The following is a 22,477-nucleotide window of genomic DNA, read 5'->3' on the forward strand; positions in this document are numbered from 1 at the left end:
GGCGTGGTAGTCCCCTTTCGGTCTCCTATTAGTTCCGCGCTATATCCCGCTACGGGTAAGGGGGGGAGCGCTTATATTACGAAAAGTGGGTCCGTTACGAATTCTATATAGACGAGATCGGGCCACTATCCCACGTCTCTTCTAGCTATACCGTAGCACTAGTATTACGGTGCCGCTACGATAGTATCCCGGGAGGGAGGCGGTAGTTATAATCACCGTCTTAGTGGTTTTATCGATTTTACTTCTATTACGTGCCCGTGGTTAATAGGCGTAAAACTGGTTAAGGACGCGATTATTAGATCGACGGATTATAACTATTTAACTATACCTATAAGACTAATCGCTTTAATATACTATTACTTAGTATCTACGGTATTACGCCTTTCCGAAAGTCGTTTTAGGTTACCTACGCTTTCCTAAACGGGGAAAAAGAGGCTTAATATAACTAGTTTTTAGAATACCTTTTCGTATTCTTAGGCGATTCTTACCCTATACCGTGTTATATTATTACGGACTATAAACTCGCCTTAATTAGAGCCTTTCGGAACCACCTAAAGTCGAGTAGTATTAACTTTATTTTATACTATTAGTATATTAACGCTAATATCCTAGCTAAGACTAAAAACGCCTTTCTAAAACTAACTCGAATAACTGACAGCCGGATTAAGCGTTACCCTTAGTTCGTTACTTTCCTTAAGGCCTAGAATACCTTAATTAATAGCACTATAAAGGAGGAGTTTAACCGGTAACTAAGAGAGTTCAAGCGTGATAGCGTTTACCTAAAGAACGCTATTAATTACACGGTGAATACCTGGATTATACTATTGCAAAAGAGGTTTATTATTTACTAGCTAAATAAAGTGCCTTACTTCGGGCACTTTATAATATCTATTATAGAATCTTTATACGTAAGCCTTAAGACCTTCCTATACTATTCGATTACGTATTTAGTCATAGTCTTTTATAAACTAAAGTTATACTAGAGACACTAAGAGGAGGAGATTTTACTTAAGAGGAATAGGCGAATAAATAAGGTAGCGTTTACTATATAAGGCTTTCTCTTTAGCCTAGTTCGCTATTAATTTATCCCCTAGGCTCTTTAGATTCTACGATATAATAAAATCCCTTACCTACCCTAAGAGAGATAAGGTTATAATTAATAGCCTTAAACCTAACCTCTTATAGCTTACTTACTCTACCCTATTTAGTAAACCTATAGCCTATCTTATTATCACGTACTTACCCGCTATATATATAATAATACGCTACTTAAGATCCGGTCTTTTAATCTATATTAGTGGTAGGATCGAGATTAGATTAACGCGTAGGATCGCGATAATAAAGGAAGCACTATTAAAGGCGGAGATACGCCTAGCCCCTCTACGCCTTAATTACCCTTAAATCCTATAATCGTTTATAGAAAAGGCCGCTTAAAAGGCGCTATTATAATATCGAGTTTAAGCTACGCGAGAGGTTATAGCGCGAGTAGCACACGGAGACTGCCCTCTGCTTTCAAGATAGTCTAGGCAGAAGAACGGAATAAGGTAATTACCCCTTTATCCACGGCGCCTCCGGCGCTCCCTACTATTAATACGTACGAGCCCGGGACCGTGGCTCTATATAGGAGCTATCGAATCCACGAAAAGGAGGCCGAGGCAGAGGTAAAGGAGGATACCCTTATTAACTCCCTCGAGCATCCATATATTATGATTTCGGCAGAGTTCAAGGGTTCTATCGATACGCTACTAAGATAGATTAAGGAAAAGGCACTGCAGGAGGCTCTTAAGGAGCTCGCGGAAATAGATTAGCTAGCTGCTTAGGTTATTATTATTATTATATTATCTTAGACATCATTAACGAAAATTGACTATAGTTTAATTAAGGGTGGTTGAATATAACGGTATATAACGGTATATACCTGGTCGTCTTTAGGACGACTGGGCCTTTAACATCCGGTCAATATGCTTCCGGCTGTTTTCGAAAGTCGTCTCCAAGTAGTGCAGACGTTGTCCAAGCTTCCCCACCTCCGCTTCTTTTTCTTTTATCTGCCCCTCGAGCTTCTCAATTAGTCGTGGAGCGGGCAATGACACGAACCTACCACCTGTCAGCTTCGCGATCAGGGGACAGGGTTACAGCTGGAAATTAATAGACACCAGGGGGGCAGGGAGGAGCAATAAAATGTCCTTGGGTCGGGAAATAGTGGGGTGCAAGGGAAGGGCGAGGGGTTGCGCTCTACATCTTGCCTACGCCCTCAAACACATTTGACCCAGCTGGTAAACCTGATATTTCATTCAGCGTTAACCGAAGCATACGCATGTCTCGCTGCTTCGATGTTGTCTGGGCACGGGTCTGTCCGATCTGTTGCTGTGCTGCTATTGCCTGGCCCTCGATCTCCTTCACCAGCTACCCGTGGAATAATTTGATTAGCATGACTACCATACCAACAGTAAGGTTGCATATAAGACATACCTTTTCGAGGGCCTGATTCGGGATCGACATTTTTCGACGCGGTGAGCAGTACCAGTCATAGATAGAATCAAGAACACAATGCTAGCCCGTGAATTGTTGTGTAGTATCTTAGTGAGAAAGCTGCGAGGGTGGACGACATAGGTACAAAAAATGTTGGGAAGGATTACGGCGCCCGGATATTTTACTATCAAGCCCTGAAATGTGGATCTGTCAGCATATAAATAAGGTACGTAAAAGATGTGTGTGTGTATTGAAGAAGAGTAAAAGATACTCTGCGGAAATGTCTAACTATAAAGTAAAAGGAGGGGAAATTGATGTGGATATATCGGTCGGAAGTACCCTATCCGTCTACAGAAATAGCGTAAATCACACCCCGATAAGGTGGCTATAGGCATCTAACACACCCCCTCAGACCTACAGGATTAATCCTAACTATTCTACTTAATTAAAGCCGTAAATCTAGGGTAAAATAGAGGCCTAGATATTAATTCAACGATTGAACGGCTTATTGAAAAGCGCGCTCTTTTTATGCCTAAAAACGTTAAAAACGTGTAAAAACAGGTGGTTAAATTAATCCTATAATAACATTAAAATATTAAAAACGGGTGCCTAAATAATAATGTAAAGGGCACTAAAATAACGGTTAATCTAGGCTATAGATTATAAACTTAGCACTGTGCCTTTTATGAATTGCCTTAAGCCCCCTGGCTTAGGACCTTTATCCCCAACAGATATAGGAACGCCTTATATTTCTGCGGGGAAAGTACTTTAGTCAGCCTATCGCTGATTATCTCTTAGGTCAAGATCCAGGCGATTAGGACCTTCTTCTATTAAATAACTTATCGGATCTAAAGGGCGTGGATATCTAATTACTTTAATCTAGATATAACCTAAGGGCGTGCAGCCTCTAATAGGATCCTTATTTAGTCGTTATCGTAGTATATCGTTAGTAGTTCCTCCTTAAAGGTTAAGGTTAGGTCCTTAATTAAACGCCTTATCGCGATATACTGCCTAGTAGTAGCAGAAAGTGCTATAAGGTCGGCTTTAGTACTAGAGGTTATAACGCTTATGTACTTATTTACCTTCTAATCTATAGGGCCACTAAATAATAGTATAGTATAGCCCTAGGAGCTATACTAAGTCTTACGGTCGTCCCTAAACGCCGCGTCGGAAGTATAGTAAAGTGCGTGCTATAGGTGGTTATCGCGTGGTCTAAAGTAAAGGTATAAGGACTTAGTTAAGGCCAGGTACTTTAAACACCTATCTACGGTATCGTGATACTATTTTAACGGGTTAGTATTAAATTCGGTAAGCCTCGAAGTAGCTTTAGATACGTTAGGCCGGGTCTAATAGGCCGCGTAATTAATAGAACCGACCTTCTATAGATATAGATGGATTAACTCTGTAGAGGCTTATTAGTCGGTAGTAGATAGTTCCAAAACGTTAGGAAAAGGAAGAGGGCTTTTAACCCTACGCCTACTAAAGGGGAAATCTATCCCTAAAGCCTTAATCTTTTCGGTGATATAGTTCTCGAGTAAAAGCTAAAGCCGATAATATTAGCGATCTCGAACCACTTTAATCCCTAGGAACCACCTAAGTAGGCTAAGGTCCCTTACTTAAAAGTGCTACTATATCCGTTATATAAGAGAATTAGTAGTAGATTAATATTCCTTCCTGTAGATTAGAATAAGATCGTCTATATAGAAGAAGACGATTAGTTCCTTGCTTTTAAAGACGTAATCGTCTTCGGTTAGTTACTTTAGGTTATACTTGCCTAAAACGGAAGAGAGCTATTTATGCTATAGCTTAAGGGAACGCCGAAGACTATATAACGCCCTGCGTAGGCGTTATATACCGCGTGAAGGTAGTCGTGATAGCTTTAAAATAGCCTCGAGGTCCTTATCGCTCTTCGTGCCTTTTACTGCTTAAAGTAACGGCTAGCCAGGCGGATCCTTAACGTAGATCTCCTTATTAAGGGTGGCGTTAGTAAAGGCGTTAACGGTATTAAGCTGACGTGTTTCTAGATTAAAATAGGCAGTAATTACTATTAACGACCTAAAAGTCCTTCCTGAAAGGGTAGAGGCGTAGGCGTTAAGGTGGTTTTTAGGCTATTAATCGCCTTATATGTATAACCTCGCCTTAAACTTACTAATATACCCCGATAGGTTAACCTTATACTTAAAGACCTATTTAAGGTCTAAGGCATATTACTCTCCCTAGGGCAGCTCTGCTGCTTTAAAGGTGCCTATTAACCTAAGTGTATCCACCTTTTATACGGCTGCCCTAACCTATTATAGCTTATATAGGCTCTTTAGTATCTAAGACTAATTTAACGGTTTTTTAGATATCTCACGGTGTAATAGCGGCTTTTTTAGCTTCTTAAAGGTGTTGTTATAGTGGGAGACGTAATCGTTGTACCTGGAGGGAGGTCGGCGATTATGAGTAGGCCTCCCTGCGGGGGCAGGCGTTAAAGCTAAAGCAGGCAAACGAGAGGTTAGTTCTTAGGCCGTAATAGTAGTAGTAGTAGTGGTATTAGACTTAGCTGCTTATAGAGTGGATTAAGGAGTAACGATAGTGGTAGTGGCCTCTTTAATAACGGATTAGTTAGGTAATAATAATCCTATTCCGACGGTATCGTCGGTAGCCTCTCCTATAGCCTCCTTTAAGGTGGAGGAAGAACTAGAGGAGGAATTACTGGTATTATTAGATTTCTCTTGATCGCTGCGTTTAACCGCCGTAGCTATAGATATCTGAGGATCGTTAGGAGGTGGCGAAAAGGGCGTATAAATAGGCCTTAACGAGGAAGAAGAGGTTATTGAAGAGGGTAAAATCGATGCCCTTATTGAAGAGGGTGGTAAAATAGTAGTTGAAGAGGAAGAACTAACGGCAGGAATAACGGCAGGCACTATTCCTGCCGCGGCCGTAGTAGCTGTTCCACGTGATGCCTTTTAGTTAGTAACCTATTAGTTTTTAGAGGCGTTTTTAGTGGTTTTTACATTAGTAGTAGTTTTTAATCCTTTACTACTACCGGCTATTACCCCCCTAGATCTCGACGATTAAGGTTATTATTAACGCCTTCTTCCCTTTTATAAAGCCTTTATCGTGGAGTTCTGCTGCGTTACTATAGGTATACCGAAATCGACGATATCGGTTATAACGCTAAAAGGATCGTGGATTTGCCCTTAATTTAACGCTAGATTAAGCTCTTTATATAGCTTTAAAGGTATGTTAGGCTCCTTTCCCCTATTTTTATAAAGGACTAACTCGTCGAATATAACGTCCCTTATACGTAGGATCCTCCTTTATTTTAGCACCTAAATCCGAAAAGTATTAGTGCCTTCGTAACCGATTAAATAACCGATATATACCCTTGGTGCGAGCTTTTTATTCTTATACCTTCCTTATAGGTAGTTAGCAGTTAACGCGTACGCCTTATAACTATACCTTTTTAGGTGTGTAATTAAGGGACTGGTTCCGGCTATGAAGCTAACGATACCCTCTTTTTGCAGCCACGCGTTTAGTGCTCCCTCGGGGGTTTACTAGCCTAGATCCCTGCGTGGAATCCGGTTATACAGGTACGTGGCTACTATAATAATCTCTGGCCATAAATCCTATTAGAAGCCTGATGCCTCTGCTAGTACCCTCGCGATAGTGAAAATTATACCCTTATACCGTTCGGCGTTAGCGTTCTGTGCGGCTATATAAGGAGCCGATCTTTCTAGCAGGATACCACAATCTAAAGACTAGTTATCTAGCTTTTTCTATAGCGCCCTCTCTCCGTTAAGTCTAATTATACTAATAAGTAGTTTATACTGCCTTTATAAGAAGAGTTCGAAGTTAGCTATCGAGGATAGTATATATGTATGCCCTGGTATCGTTCTTATCACATTTTTATGCGTTTAGGAATCGTGGAATAGGGTAATAGTATCGTCGCTATTAGCGGTAGGATCTATAGAAAACAGATCCACGTTAATCCTCTGAAAAGGCCTTATTAGCTTATAGGTAGTTGGATATCGCGATACTATCCTTTTAACCTTACTAATAGCGTAAGCCTCGTAGTCTACCACTAAAGGTGCCGCTCTTCCTTCTTTTAAAGCTATAATGCTTCCTACGTAGCCTTTTAATAACTACGCTAGTGCTTAAGGGTTTGCGTGCCCTAGCCTCTTATGCTATAAACGGGCATCGGCCACGCTTATAGGCTTTGGTTCCCTCGAGCTGTTGAAATAGCTCTGCTGTTACTGCTATAAGCGCTATAGCGTGCTGTCGGTCGGTTTAAGGGTATATTGGCCGTTGACGTTGATTAATGGTAGGCAGATATGTCGGTCTATTACTAAGATATCTTTGCCGGTTATAAAAATAGCGTTCTGATCCTTCTATAACCTGCGCGTTGCTAGTAGCGTTATAGGGTATCTATCTATAAACGCCACGTTTTTTAGTATAAGAGTATAAGGACGTCCTTTTGCATTTTTAACCTGAAGACGTAGGGTACCGTACCCCTTTACTGGATTAGAGGTGCCGCTACCTATCTAAAATCTGACGATAGTGGTAATAGGCTGGAAGTCCTTGAGCAGGTGGCGTTAATTGGTTATATGCCTTAGGGACCCCGAATCGATTAATAACTGATTGAATAGGTTATTGATAACTACCTGTTTAGTCTATAGGAGCGAGAAAACCGATGTCGTCCGCGAGGTTAACGAAGCCATCTTTTTACCTATAAAATTAAAGGTAAGATATATATTATAAGAGCTATCATTAGAATCCTTTTCCTTATTATTAACGAAATTAGATACTTCCTTAGACTAATCTTTCTCTAGTGACTTAGCTTTAGACTCTTTTACTATATATTTAGCCTTATCGATATCCTTTTTAATATACTCCCTGAATTTCTTTTACTTAGAAGCACTCTAGCTCTTAATAACGCGGTCGTAACGTTCTACTACCTCCTTTAAGGGCGTAAAGCCCTTTTAGCGGCACGTCGGATTAATATTCGGGTAGCTACTCCACGGATAGTAGTGGCGTTTAGCTCTTCCTATCTTAACGTAATCGTAGATAAATTCCCTTAACGAAGAATCCTCCTTTTTCTGTTACTGCTAACCTCCCTGATTAGTAGGCTGCTATCTGCTATCTTTATCCTTTCCTAGGAATATCGCCGTATAAAACGATAACGCTATAGGCTTCTTATTAAGCCTATAGGGATGCCTATGGCGTAACTAAACCGTATATTGGTTTATAACCTTTTCGATAGTAGGTTTATCTTCCTTATCTTCCCTTAAAATCTCTGTAAAACGCGCCTCTGACTACTCTAGAGCTATAGTACCAATAGCCCTAAAAGACGCGTTAAGTTAATCCTCTATAGTATTAGAAGATCTAACGCTATAGGTCTTCGAATCTCGGTATAATGATATAAAGTCCTAAAGCTAACGCTTATAGGGTATCCTCCGTATATTTTATATATATTCTTCCTATCTCTTCCTAACTAAGGATTTCTGGGTAGCGTTAGTAGGTTTAAGATAGTCCTTTAAGGCGATTAGGATATCTTTAACCTCCTTCTTCCCTACGTACTAATCTTTAAGGTTAGGATTAACTATCTTCGTGATATAGTCGTGAAGAGTAGCTAGACCTTATTACTATTACTGATATTTATTCTCTTTTACGTTCTATAGCTTAAACTTACGATTCCAGGTATTATCGTCGTTACCTTTTTCTGGAGGTTCCGAGGATTCGAGCTATTAAGGACGTTTAGATTCCTTAAGGTCTGGATTAACGAGGTTAGAGACCTGGTTAGTATAGGCTATCTATATAATAGCCTTAATCTAATAACGCTATTCTTTTAGTGAGGTGAGGATCGTATAGCCTATCGTGGGTAACGCCGTAGTTAAGGCTATCGTCTAACTAACTAGGACTATAGGGAAATAATCTGTCGAAACCGACTATAACGGACCGATTAAATAAGGAGCGTTTGAACGAGATAGGATTAAGCGATTTTATTAACGGAATAACGGAATAACGGTTAAAAATAAAGCAGGCAGACGTAGCTAATAATACTAAGCTAACCGCTATAGACTTGAGGCTATTTTGACAGCCTTAAAGCTGCAGGATCTATCGGAATAGCTTCGTTTGTTAGAACGCCGGGCTTATAACTATTAGTATATAAATAAGGTACGTAAAAGATGTGTGTATGTATTGAAGAAGAGTAAAAGATACTCTGCGGAAATATCTAACTATAAAGTAAAAGGAGGGGAAATTGATGTGGATACATCTGTCGGAAGTACCCCATCCGTCTACAGAAATGACGCAAGTCACACCCCGATAAGGTGGCTGTAGGCATCTGACAGGATCCATGATAATATAAGTCCCCTTATATGCAAACTCCCTATTTTATAGTACTAAAGCGAGGTCCGGCGGGGCTATAGTTGTTGGAGTGTGGTTATATATATATTGATATTAAGCTCCGAGGCTGGGCTAAGGGTTGTCAGATACAGCGTAATTGGAACCGTCAAAATAGGGTTAAAATTCCGGGGTTTCAATCGTAGATTGGTTGAGATAATTTTGTAACCTGCAGGACCGTTAGTGAACTGGTATTGAACGGAATATAGGTTTTACGGTTACGTAAAGGGCACGGACTTGACCGAAAGATTATAACCTTGGTAATCGGGGCGAATAGACAACTATAGATTTTTACTATATATAAAACGGCGGCAGTAGTTCCCTAATAGTCCTGCAACTAGAAACCTCTTAATTAATTAACCCTTTAATTTAACCCCGATTTCAACGGTTCCGGTTATACTATATCTAATAATTAAGAGTTAAACTCTATATAAAAATAATACGCCTACTAACTAGGGGCATATAATAGGAGTGAAATCGACGACACTACTAAGATAACGATTATAACTATCGACTCCTTTCCCGGATACTATTATAGAGGCACCGTAATACTAGCGCTATAGTATAACCGGAAGATTCGATAAATAGCGTTATCCTAACTTCGACTTAATAATTTTTTAATAGACTTAATTTTTATAAAATAGGCGTTCCCCACCTTTTTAGGGCAGAATATTACACGGAACCGATACTGGACTAAAAGGGAACCGCCACGCCCCCTAGACCCGAGGATAGCTAAAGTCAAGGTAGTAATTTAGGACCTATTAGCTAATAAGAATACGATTAAATAGGTTATTAAGCTAGTAAAGGAACTTATCACGCTATATAAACGGTTATTAAATAACCACAGGCGTGCAATAGGAGTAAAATCAATAAAATTACTAAGACAGAGATTATAATTACCGCCTCCCTCCCGGAATACTATTATAGCGGTACCGTAATACCGGCGCTACGGTATAACCGGAAGAATCGATAGATAGCGTCGTCCTAACCTTAACCACACAGAATTCGTAACGGACCCACTTTTCGTAATATAGGCGTTCCCCCCCCCTTAAGATAGGATATAGCGCGGAACCGATATAAGACCGAAAAGGGACTACTACGCCCCCTAGAACTAACAGTAGCTAAGATTAAGGCAGAAATTTAGGCCCTATTAGCTAATAGGAATACAATTAAGTAGGTTATAGAGCTAGTAAAGGAACTAATTATATTATATACCCGGAATACCACCAGTATAATAGTATTCAGATGCTTCGCCTATTAACCACAGGCGCGTAATAGGAGTAAAATCGACAAAACTATTAAGATAGAGATTATAACCACCGCCTCTCTCCCGGGATATTATCGTAGCGGCACCGTAATACTAGCGCTACGGTATAACCGGAAGAAATATAGGATAGCGTCGCCCCGACCTCGACTACGCAGAATTCGTAATAGACCTACTTTTCGTAATATAAGCGCTCTCCCCCCCCCCCCCCGTGGCAGAATGTAGGGCAGAACCGATATAAGACCGAAAAAGGACTATTATACCCCCCGAACCGAGAGTAACTAAGATTAAGGCAGAAATTCAGGCCTTACTAGTTAATAAAAATACGATTAAGTAGGTTATAAAGCTAATAGAGGAACTAATCACGATATATAATACCCGTAAGGGCGCCGGTATAATACCGCTAGTATACCTATACGCTTCCGTTTAATATAGTATCCGAGAGGAACTCCGAAATGGAATAAGCAGTATAAAAAAGACCTAGGCTAATATTATAGGCCGGGCTCCTATAATAGTATTATTATAGGACCCCGCCCCCCCTAAAATAATCCCTATTAGGTACTATCGGGAACTAATTATCCGCCAAAGAACCTTCCCCGAAGACTAGCCCCTTAAAGCCAGGACCCTAAAGGAAATTATCTAAGCTATAAACGCCACGATTACCCAATACGATACCGTAGCGGTATAAAAGCTACCGAGTAAGGATATATACCTTACCGTTACCGAAAGGGTATAATAATAGGCCATATATAAGGAATAATTAATTAAGAAGGCTTTTAGTAAAGGAGCTACCCTAGCCGTACGCACTTACTCTATACTAGCTAAGGCTATACCTTAGGAGGTCCTTAACGCCCTATCCAAAGAAGACCTACTAGTATCCCTATAAAACACGAACCCCGAGGCTAAAATTATCCGAGCACGATAATAAGTACCCCGCCGCGGTACCGGCAGGGTAACGCTTCTCCTTATCGAATCGGCTTCGCCGGAAAGGGTAATAAGCCTTATCCGGAATACCCTCTTCTTTAAGGAGGGTAGCTATATTTATAAGCTATATAATCCTAACCTTAGCCCCCTAAAGTACTATAAATACCTATACTTCGGCTATAAAGTAAACGGCTACCCTATAGCGGAGAGGGTATACCGCTACTATACTAAGCCCGAATCGGCGTACGTATAGGGCCTAGGATACTATAAAGCTACGGCGCCTAAGCGCCCCCGCCGTTACGCCGCCTATACCGGAGATCACGATACCTTTAATAATTTATACCGGTTATTAAAAAAAGAGGCTAAGAAGACCCGTAAAGCGTATAAGTACTAAGCTAAGGACTTCGATATTACCCGCTAGACTAAAGCGGTATACCCGCGGTAGCTATAGATCTTCCCCCCGATTATTATCGTCTAAGACTAGGACTAACCCCTTTATAGGGGTAGGGATTAGCCCCTAAAAAGGACTAAAGGATAAAAGGACTCCTTAATACTAGGCCCGATTATTATTATTATTATCGATCTTACTCCGCTATCCTAACTAATCTATAGGAGCCTCTCTAGACTATACAGTCCTTCTCAGGTCGCTATAGGGGGGAAAACCCGGGTAAAACCCGGGGAAAACCCCTATATACTTCCTTAGGTAGAGTAATACCGTTATGGGGCCGGCGTAGCCCCGGTTCGCCTCTACTATATATCTGGATTATACCTTTAGGCTAATAGCTAACGGGAAGTATAGCAGGCTAGTGGTTAGGTAGGTTAGCAATAGCCGATTATTAGTAACGGAGTAAGGGCTAAGGGGGTACCGCCGCGCCTCCGCGGTGCGGAGGCAACGGCCCTTTAGCCTCGGCCTCCCTACATCCCCGAGGATTATACCTTTTATTCCTTCTACTCGGTTAATAAAGAGAGTAAGGGAGGTAAGCGCCTCCTGCCTCCCCTAAGTAGGTTCCTGCTATATCCGGTGGTAAGTAGGGGGGATAGGGCTTTACCCTATTATAGAATTAGATAGTTAATATCCCTTAAGGTCTTTATGCCGTTTTTCCCTCTCTTTTCCTCCTATAACGCTAACGAGTTTATTATAGGTTTTCTCCCGATCTATTCCTGCTTATAGTACTATAGGCTTATCGTTATAGCTTTATACTAATAGTAAAACCCTTTAGTTTCCCTTATTTATTTTCCTATTATAACTAGACTATAAGTGCTTAGTGGGTAGCGCCGCGGTGGCGTGGTGGCGTGGGGTGAACTAGGTAGTATAGTATTAATTTATATATACGAATAATTAAGCGGTAGTGGCAGTATAATATAAGTTCTCCTAGTAGCGTAGCGGTGCCTCGTTGGTAGTATACTAATAGTTATAGATATCGTCTCCTAATAATAATTCTAATAATAATTATAACCAGTACGAGAAGGGCTTAGTTCGGGTTATACCGTATATATCCCCTAATAGTATCGGGGCGGTACCGCGGTGGCTAACCTAAGGCAGTTATATTCGTTATAGTAAGCCCCTAGGTATATACCCGGATAACGTAAAGGCCTGCTCTAATACTACGGGTATAGGGGCAGTTTATTTTTAGTATACTAATAGCCGGCGTCCGTGTAAGGATATAAGTCGTGTCGATATCGTCGTGGTGCCGTAGGTGTATTATAGTGGTATATACTAATTTTCCTTTAAGTCCCCCCCGCTACTAAAAAATAATAGTAACGTCTTATAAATCTTTATAGGGCGTATATAGTAGTAAAGGCCGTCGGTAATAACGGTATCGCTACTATACGTCTCCCCTTTCGGTGCCGAAATAGTCCCCTACTAATAAGCTATAGGCTAAGGAGCGTCTAGGGAGAGTATCCCGGTCTTTTAGCCGGGCCCTAAACCGGGCGCTACCTTCCGGTTATAGCCGCGACGGCCCCGCGTTAGCGGAGGTATACGAATTATCTTATTAGATAAGACGTCTGGAGGGTAAGATAGACCTTATTCTAGAGCACCTTATAAGTGGCCCCTTTTCGGTCTCCTTATAGTATTATAGTAACGGTGGTTAGCTAACCGGTCTTAGTAAGGCCTAGAATATATTAAGAGTGGTATTAACGCTACTAAGGACGATAAGGATAAAAATAACTAAGCCGATAATAGCTAATAGCTATTAATAGCCCCCCTTAGCGCCGAGCTAATACCGTTAGGGTCCCGGCTTATAGGACTCCTATTAATAATTAATAGATCCGCCGCGTCGTGCTACCTCCGCTCTAGTCCCGCTTCGGTATTACCTCTATTTTCGTAGGCCTTTATAACTTTAAGGGCGAGGCGAAAGTCCTTAAGCCTCTTCCGTTATAGGAACCACCTTATAACTACCCCGGCTTCGGTATTATATTCTAGTGCGTTATATAAGTCTCCTCTAGTCGTGAGCGGCCTCCTTACGATACCGAAAAGGCCCCTATAGTCCTCCGCGGCTACCTCCTAGTATTAGAGTACTATATACTCCGCCGTTTCCGCCCCTCTGTCCCCGTAAGGGCACCGCGGTAAAAAGAAGCCCGGCACCCTCGCTTTAGCTAGGAATACCCGTAGGCCTAGTTTTTCTAATTTAATCTAGGTAAGTACGGAGCTTTATAGTTTAAGGAGCCCTCTATATTTCCGGAGGGAGGGTTATATTAGGGGGCAGCTCGGTGCCGTTACGGTATAGGTATAGGGCCGTTATGCTTCCGCCTAGGCTTAACCTTATTCCCTTATAAGGGCCTTCCGCGGGGGCGAGGTTCCGGCCTAGGCTATTAGGGCGGTAAGCTATACCGTCCACGCGAGGGTGGCGTGGGTCCTATAATACCGGTTTAGTGCCGCTAAGGCTCTCGCCGCGGCGTATACTCCGGCTAATATCTTATCTTCTATCCCTTCTTCTTATATCCGAAGGATCTTTCGGGCACTTAGGCTTAAGAGGTATAGGTTAAGGGGGGGGATAAAGGTCTTTTTTTCGAGGACCCTAACCGGCGTGGTTTTATAGGCTCCGGCTATTAATCGGAGGTATCGGTTTTATACCGCTATAAGTGCCGCTATAGGGCTATACCGGGGGCTAGCCCTTATCTTATAAACGGTTAAGGCGTAATAGGCGATTACTAGTTATATAACTATAAGGTATAGTCTCCTTATATCTACGAAGCTATACCCCCACGCTACCGCGCTAAGCCTTAAGAGGGCGTATATTTAGGTGGCTAGGCGGCTTTTTACCTTTTTAGTATTTCGCCGGAAGTTAAGCTTCCTATTAAGCTAAACGCCTAAGAGCCTTATCGCCTCCGCCGCCAGTACTAAAATAGTATTTAGGGGGAGCGGGGTAAGTAAGGGTTAGCGTGACTTTATAAAGGGGATATAGACGTATTTAGCTAGTTTAAATTATAGTCCGCTCGCTATCTCTTAATTTAAGTATATCCGCTACGCGGTAGCGAGGCGTTACCGTGTTTATACCTCCGTCCTGCTAAAGGCGATAATATTCGTGTTATCGGCGAAGCCTATTATTATCGTTTTAGGAACCCTTTCTAATTCTTTATATAGGGTAAAGATATAAAGGATAAAGAGGATAGGGGAGATCGGGGAGCTTTACGGTACGCCTCTACGGAGGTATTATAGGGGGGCTATTTTGCTATTAAGTAATAACTAGGCTATATAGTCTTTAAGGAAGCTACTAACTAAGGTAGTAAGCTACCGGGGGAAGCCTTTCCTTTTAAGTACCTCGAGGAGGCGAGAATAAAGAATAGTATCAAAAACGCCTTTAAAATCTAGTTAGAGTATCGAAACAGTGCTATTATAGACCTAGCTCGCCTTTACGGCCTCCGTGGCTTTTTATACTACTATGTTCATACTTCGCCCTATCCGGTTATCTATTTATCCCTCTAGGAGGAGCCGATACTCCTCCGCTACGGTCGCGATCCGGTCGGCTAGTATCCCCTTAAGGACCTTACCTATCATGCTAAGGAGTAATATCGGTTATTAGCCCTTTACTATCCCGTAGTCGGCCGGCGGCTAGCCTTCTTTCTTAAGGACTACTATAGTAGTATAGCGGTACCTCTTCGGGTAATAGCTTATTTCGAGGTATACTATAAAGATAGCACTAAGTCTTTAGTATAAGGGGGGTCTATATACTTTTAGGAGCCCTGTTAGGAGGCTGTCGGGGCCTAGTACCGCCTAGGGTTTTATCTTCTTAAAGCGCCCTTGCACGTCCGCTACGGTAACGTCTTAGCGGACGTCTTACCCCGGGGGGAATTCCGCGCCTAAAGGCCTAGGGGCGGTAGGGAGGGGGGGGGGAAGAACTTCCGGTTTAGGACTTCGGCTTTCTCTACGTGTATAGTTACCGGGTAATCGCTATTATCTTAGTGTAGTAGTAGCACTATTAAGGGGTCCGGTAATACGCCCCCTTTAACTTATACCTATTTCTATAGCCACTAGAGAAGGCTATCGTCCTTTCCGGTCGAGTAGAGTAGGTGCTATTAGTATATCCGCTTCGTTACCGCCACGGCCTTATCTCGGCGCCTCTCCGCTTCTTAGAACTTATCCTATCGGTTCCAGGACTTCCTGGATATATATCTACGGTGGAGGCGCCTTATTTCCTAGGTAAAGGCGGTTAGCTCCGCGTTCTATTAGGGGGTGGATAGGCGTCTAGGGGTGCCCCTATAACGGCGCGGCGCGGCCTTATCGGCTATATTCGTGAGGTCTATTATTAGGTTATCTAGTGCTAAGTCGATATCTTCTAGTGATATAAGCGGGCCGGTCTACTATAGCCGCGTAGCGAGCTAGGGGACCTATAAGGGGTCGAAGTCTTTCTAGACCTAGCGGGGCCCGGCTAGGTCCCGCGGTAGTATCGTCGCGGTAGTTGGCGAGGTGTACTAGGCTCGATAAGCGCCTATATAGTCCCCCGTGGGGCTAATAAGGCACCGTAGTAGGAACCCTAAAGCTAGACCCCGGTTATACCGGGTATATTATCTAAACCCCCCTCCTACTAATTAATAGAAATCTATATCCTTTTATAGAATATAGGGAGGAGTTAGGCGTAGCGGGAGCTACCGCTCCGGTACCGCGCCGAGTATAATATAATAGTAATCCAGGAACCCGGCCTTAACCCTTTCACGAAAAGCCCCGCCTACCCCTTTTAAGGGTATACCGGCTAATCTAAGGAGGACGCCGCGCCCTTTTATATATCTATAAAAGATACCTGCTATATATATAAACGTAGCGGGCCTACCACGATACCTATACGGTTATATTCGGGACCGGAGATAGTACCCTTATAATCTAGTTAATTTACTTAGAGAACTACTAGTCAGCTAGGATTACCTAGACTATACTCCTATAAGATATATTCGATATAGCACCGCTACGGGGCCGATACGTCCTCATAAGGGACTTTAACCTATACTACCCCCTATAGTTATAGCCACCACGGTACTACCCCTAGGCCGATACCCTACTTACCCTTATAACCCGGTAAAACCTAGACCTAATAACCCCCCCTAGAATAACTATATAATACCGCTTAGGCCGGCGTGCTAGTACTATTAACCTTATATAGGTAATATAAGGGCTTCGCTATAACTTTAGCGGCCCTAATAAGACTATTATCGGGTTAGACTACTACTTACAGATAGCCTAAATCCTTATAAAGATAGATATCACGCCGATTACCGCGATAACACTACCGCGGGACTAAGTTAAGCCCCGCTAAGTCTAGAAAGACTTTAACCTCTCCTAGGTCCCCTAGCTTGCCGCTATATAACTATAATAGACCGGCCCCTTTATAATATTAGGAGATATTAACTTAGTATTAAATAAACTAATAGAAGACCTTATAACCTTAGCCGATAAAGCCGTACCTCGCCGCCGCGGGGGCACCCCTAAACGCCTACCTACCCTTTAATAAAACGCGGAGCTTACCGCCCTTACTTAGGAAATAAGGCGCCTCTACCGTAGATATATATCCAGGAAGTCCTAGAACTAATAGGATAAGTTCTAGGAAGCGGAGAGGTCCTAAGATAAGGCCGTGGCGGTAACGAAGCGCCTATACTAGCGGCACCTACTTTACTCGACCGGGAAAAACGATAACCTCCTTTAACGGCTATAGAAATAAGTATAACCTAAAAGGGGAATACCGCCGGACCTCCTATTAATATTACTACTATACTAAGACGATAACGATAACCCGGTAACTATACACGTAGAGAAGGCCGAAATCCTTAACCGGAAATTCTTCCCCCCCCCCTTCAGTACCGCCCCTAGGCCCTTAGGCGCGGAATTCCCCCCGGGGTAGAATATCCGCCGCGATATTATTATAGCAGATATATATAGGGGCGCCTTAAAAAGACTAAATCCTAAGCAGTACTAGGACCCGATAGACTCTTAGCAGGACTCCTAAAAGTATATAGACCCCCCTTATACTAAAGACTAAGTACTATCTTTATAGCGTGCCTTAAAATAGGCTATTATACGAAAAGATACCGCCACGCTATTATAGTAGTCCTTAAGAAAGAAAGTCGGCTATTAGCCGACTATAAAATAGTAAAGGGCTAATAACTAATATTACTCTTTGGTATAATAAGTAAGGTCCTTAAAGGGATACTAGCTAACCGGATCGTTACCGTAATAGAGGAGTATCGGCTCCTCCCAAAAGGATAAATAGGTAACCGGATAGGGCGAAGTATAAAGATAATAGTATAAAGAGTTACGGAGGCCGTAAAAGCGAGTTAGGCCTATAACGGCACCGCTTTAATACTCTAACTAGATATTAAAGGAGTATTCGATACTATCCCTTACTCTCGCCTCCTTAAAGTACTTAAAAGGAAAGGTTTCCCTTAGTAACTTACTACCCTAATTAGTAGCTTTCTCTAAGACCGTACGGCCTAGCTTCTACTTAATAGCGAAATAGCCCCCCCGCGGTACCTCCGCGGGGGTATACCGTAAGGCTCCCCGATCTCCCCTATCCTCTTTATCCTCTATATCTCTACCCTTTATAAGGAATTAAAAAAGGTCCTTAAAACGATAGTAGTAGGTTTTACCGATAATACGAATATTATCGCCTTTAGCAGAATAAAGGTATAAATATAATACCGCCTCGCCGCCGCGTAGCGGATATACCTAGACTAGGAGATAGTAAGCGGGCTATAATTTAAACTAGCTAAGTATATCTATATCCCCTTTATAAAGTTATACTAACCCTTACCCACCCCGCTCCCCCTTAACGCTATTTCGGTACCGGTAGCGGAGGCGATAAAGCTCCTGGGCGTCTAGCTTAATAGGAAGCTCGACTTCCGATAATATACTAAAAAGGTAAAGAGCTATCTAGCCACCTAAATATACGCCCTCTTAAGACTTAGCGCGATAGCATAGGGGTATAGCTTTATAGACGTAAAAAGACTATACCTCGTAGTAATACGACTAATAATCGCCTATTACGCCTTAACCGTCTATAAGATAAAGGCCGGCCCCCGGTATAACCCTATAGCGGCACTTATAATAGTATAGAATTAATACCTCCGATTAATAGCCGGAGCCTATAAAGCTACGCCGGTTAGAGTCCTCGAAAAAAAGACCTTTATCCCCCCCCTTAACCTATATCTCTTAGGCCTAAGTGCCTAGAAGGTCCGCCGGATATAAAAGGAGGAGACTAAAGATAAGATATTAGCCGGATTATATACTGTAGCGAGAGCCTTAGCGGTACCGAATCGGCACTATAGGACTTATATAGCCCTCGCGTAGATAGCCTAAATTAACGCCTTAATAACCTAGACCGGAAACACGGCCCCGAGGAAAAACCCTTATAAGGAAATAGGGTTAAACCTAGGTAGAGGCACGGAGGCCCTATACCTATACCGTAGCGGTATTAAGCCGCCCCCTATTATAACGCGCCCTCCGGAAATATAAAGGACTCCTAAAGCTATAGAGTACCGTACATACCTAAATTAGATTAGAAAAGCTAGGCCTATAAGCCTTCCTAGCTAAAATAAGGGTACCGGGATTCCTAATAACGCGGTGCCCCTATAGTAATAGGGGGGCAGAAATAACGGAGCACGTAATACTCTTATACTAGGACATAACTAAGAAAGAGCGTGGGGAGCTCTTCGGTACTATAAGGAGACCACTTATAACTAAAGGGGATCTATATAACGTACTAGATTATAATATAGTAGTAGTAGTAGTAGTATTCTTTAACGTCTGGATATCTCTGGAAAGAGCAAAGGACGCCTAATGCTACTACCTATTATTTTCATACGCTGGATACAGTGTGCCTATAGTGCAGCAGAATAAAAACCAAAACGGAACCAGAAAACTCATACTATGCAATATAGACTTACGGCATATAGAATAAGAGGTAGGGTGATTAGGGAGTATAAGAGAGGGTGTGGTATATGGGGCCACGAGGCGTTAAACACCTACCAGCCTTAATTTCAGGTAACGAGGTCGCTATTGCAGGTATCTATAAGGATATCTCGGTTCTTATTATATTAAGTAAGAGTAAGAGTAAGAGTAAACCTGCCAGGGCTCTATATAGGCCTTCCTTATATAGGGTCCTTTACCCGCCGTAGGGGGGCAGGGAGAGTAAGATTCCTTAAGTGTTATCTACTAGTGGTTCGCGTGGGTCGCGTAATAGCCCTCTAATTGATGAGAGAGGAGATATCTTTTTAGGTGGTTCCCTCTATTTAGAGGGGGAACCGGGTATATATCCGATTAAAGAAATTCGTCGTTATTACTAGTTAGATAAAGGAGGGCTATTCTGGTCCGAGTTATTACGCTATATACTAGCGGCGGCCTAACTATAGGATTATCCGTCCTCGGACTTTCTTGTAGAATAAGAGGTAGGCTAGGGTTTTATTTTTACTATATAAGCAAGTCGTGTATACGTCTTCGTGGTTAAATCGGTTATAGTACTTAGCGAAGTCTCTATAGCCAGATCGGGCTACTAGGAGCTAGTATAATATACGGTATTCTAGTATAAGGAGTTCGCCGGTAGGCTAAAGGGAGGTTTTAAGGGATAGTCCTTTATAGCTATTAGGCTGGTTTTCCCTCTACTAGTTCCTGAACGCCTTTTTCCTGAGTCCGTTAAGCTTCCTGCGGGCGTGGCTATAGGTGGCCGGGGGCTTAAAGTAGGGGACTATCTCGGTCCCGCCCTTCGCGAGTTTATCAGCGAGTTTATTGCCTAGGATTCCTATATATCCTAGGGCCTAGCGTGTGTCCACTCGTATATTAATAAGGTTACTCGAGTGCCTAAAGTCCAGGAATACCTCCCTAGAGGATAGTAGGGTGCTAGGACCGTCGAGTCCCTAGATTACCGTAGTGTTATCGAGGCAGATAGTGATATTCTTTATAGAGGGGGAGGTCCTTACTAGCGCGGCGTTTAGTCCTGCCCTAGCTCCTACGATCTCCGCGTTAAAGACTTCGGCGTTTACGAGGGGTCTTTTACCGGAGTATATAAGAGTAGTGCCCTTATACACTGTATAGCCGAATCCTATCCCGGCGCCTTTTAGGGTGTCGGTCTAGGATTTATCGGTGAAGACGGTGATATCGTCGTGCTATCGGTTACGGTTTTACTAGAGGAAGGTTTTAGTGGCTATCTTCTTATCTAAGAACTATCGTGGGGTTATAGGCGTCCTGCTAAAGTCGGGGGGAGCGAGGGTCGGCCGGGGGAAGGCCGGGGAGAGGTTCCTAGTCTTAACCGGAATAGTAGGCCGGGCAGGGTTTCCTCTATCGTGTAGGGGGCCGTGGCTCTTAATACGGGAGCATGATAGGTGGGTCTTATCTAATATCCCTAGTCTTAGTGCGTGTCTTTATCGCGACGCCTCTAGGAGGAGTTATACGGGGGGCGTGCTAGTTTCCCTAAGTATAGCAGGGATAGGGGTTATCTTCTATACTAGGAGGTAGCCTCTAAGTACGAAGTTAATCGAGATTTAGATCTTCGAGATTTAATCTATAAGTCTAGTTTAGACCCTCGGGTAGCCGCTATTCCTGCGTTTAACGCCGGGGCGTGTTTCCCTTAAGTACTATATCTCCGCGCCGAAAAGGGCTTTAGGGATCACGATTATATAGGTGGCCTTACGTATAGCTACGGGTGGTGCACCGCGGTAAACTCGGTTTAGGCCTCGGATATATCCGGCTATAGATCGGGCTTTTACGGCCCTGTTTTCGATATAGGCTTTAAAGGAGAGGGTTTTATCGAGCTATACGTCTAACCAGCGTATAGACTAGTTAGGGTGTATCTAACGGTCGTCGTGCGAGATCGGGGGGAGGGTAGTCTCCTTTTATTTAGAGAAGTGTATAACCTTAGTCTTACTAGGGTTAAAGGTGACTCCGTTCTAAAGCCCCTATTACACTATCTTATCTAGTAGTGCCTAGGCAGTACTCGAGGTCTCTTCGAGGGAGTCCCATATATAGAGTATACCGTAGTCGTCTGCGTAACCGAACCTGGATAGCTACGGTCCGATTCGGTGAATCGGTTCTATATAAAGGAGGAAAAGGATAGGGGTCTAGTTAGTATTAAATAGGGCCTTACTAGCCAGAACCCCGGCGGTATTAAAGCGTTATCGGGCCGGAGCCCCCCCCCCCCCCTCCCCCCCCCTTCTTTACTCCTCGCTGGTTTTATCCTTACCCCCCTTAAAGGCGCTAATACTACTCTTGATATACTTAAGGTCCTAGAACCGGTTAGCTATACTATTGCTACGGGGGCGCCGTAGCGAAACCGAAAAAAGACTACGTATATAGTTATCTATTAGGATACCCACTATACCCTTTATATAGCGAGTTTGGCGGAGGATATTATACAGGAGCGCCTCTACTAATAAGGTACCGTTATAGCTATAACCAGAAGGTAGCGCCTAAGAGACAGCCCGTCTAAAAGATAAAGCCGCCGTCTTTAGGCGCTCCTTAGCCTGATAGGTTATTAGTATAGCGCTACCGCGATATTAAAAGGAGGCTACTTACCGTAGTAATACTATCGCTATTAATAGCCTTTACCGATAAATAAAGACTATAAACGTCTATAAGATATTATTACTACTTTTTTATAGCGGGGGGGGGACCTATTAACTAATTAGATTACCTTAATATACCGGCGGCACTACTATAGTATAGAGACGGCTTATATTCTTATAGGGATATCGACTCTTAGCGTACTAAAAGCATATAGCGCTAATACCCGTAGTATTAGTATAAGCGGAAACGTTATCGGGGTAGCTACTTAAGCGCTTACTATAATAAAGATAATTACTATAGGTTAGCCGCTATAATACTATACTAGGACTACTAGGGTATATATACGGTATAACTCGAACAGTACCTTATTTATAACGATTATTATTACTAGAAGGAGGTATTTACAGCTATTAGTATACTACTACTATAGCGCCGCCACGATATAGAGA

General features: G+C 42.7%; 3 protein-coding genes across 3 annotated transcripts; all 3 read right to left on the bottom strand.

Annotated features, from left to right (window-relative positions):
* Positions 1-1,928: 1,928 nt before the first annotated feature.
* On the bottom strand, positions 1,929-2,736 carry SODALDRAFT_380523 (Prefoldin; the record flags this gene model as incomplete). The annotated part of the gene is made up of 3 exons (XM_028615112.1): positions 2,470-2,736; positions 2,237-2,403; positions 1,929-2,094 (listed from the first exon to the last, which is right to left on the bottom strand). The coding sequence occupies exons 1-3, from the start codon at positions 2,497-2,499 to the stop codon at positions 1,929-1,931; spliced, it is 363 nt and encodes a 120-aa protein (XP_028464847.1). The 5' UTR covers positions 2,500-2,736.
* A 17,647-nt stretch (positions 2,737-20,383) lies between these two features.
* On the bottom strand, positions 20,384-20,584 carry SODALDRAFT_281511 (hypothetical protein; the record flags this gene model as incomplete). The annotated part of the gene is made up of 1 exon (XM_028608290.1): positions 20,384-20,584. A coding segment is annotated over one exon (201 nt), but the record flags the coding sequence as incomplete, so codon positions are not given.
* Positions 20,585-21,100: 516 nt separating this feature from the next.
* Positions 21,101-21,277, bottom strand: SODALDRAFT_281668 (hypothetical protein; the record flags this gene model as incomplete). The annotated part of the gene is made up of 1 exon (XM_028608300.1): positions 21,101-21,277. A coding segment is annotated over one exon (177 nt), but the record flags the coding sequence as incomplete, so codon positions are not given.
* Positions 21,278-22,477: the final 1,200 nt, after the last annotated feature.

This window comes from Sodiomyces alkalinus, assembly GCF_003711515.1.
Source record: "Sodiomyces alkalinus F11 unplaced genomic scaffold SODALscaffold_8, whole genome shotgun sequence".
In the NCBI taxonomy this organism is placed as follows: Eukaryota; Fungi; Ascomycota; class Sordariomycetes; order Glomerellales; family Plectosphaerellaceae; genus Sodiomyces; species Sodiomyces alkalinus.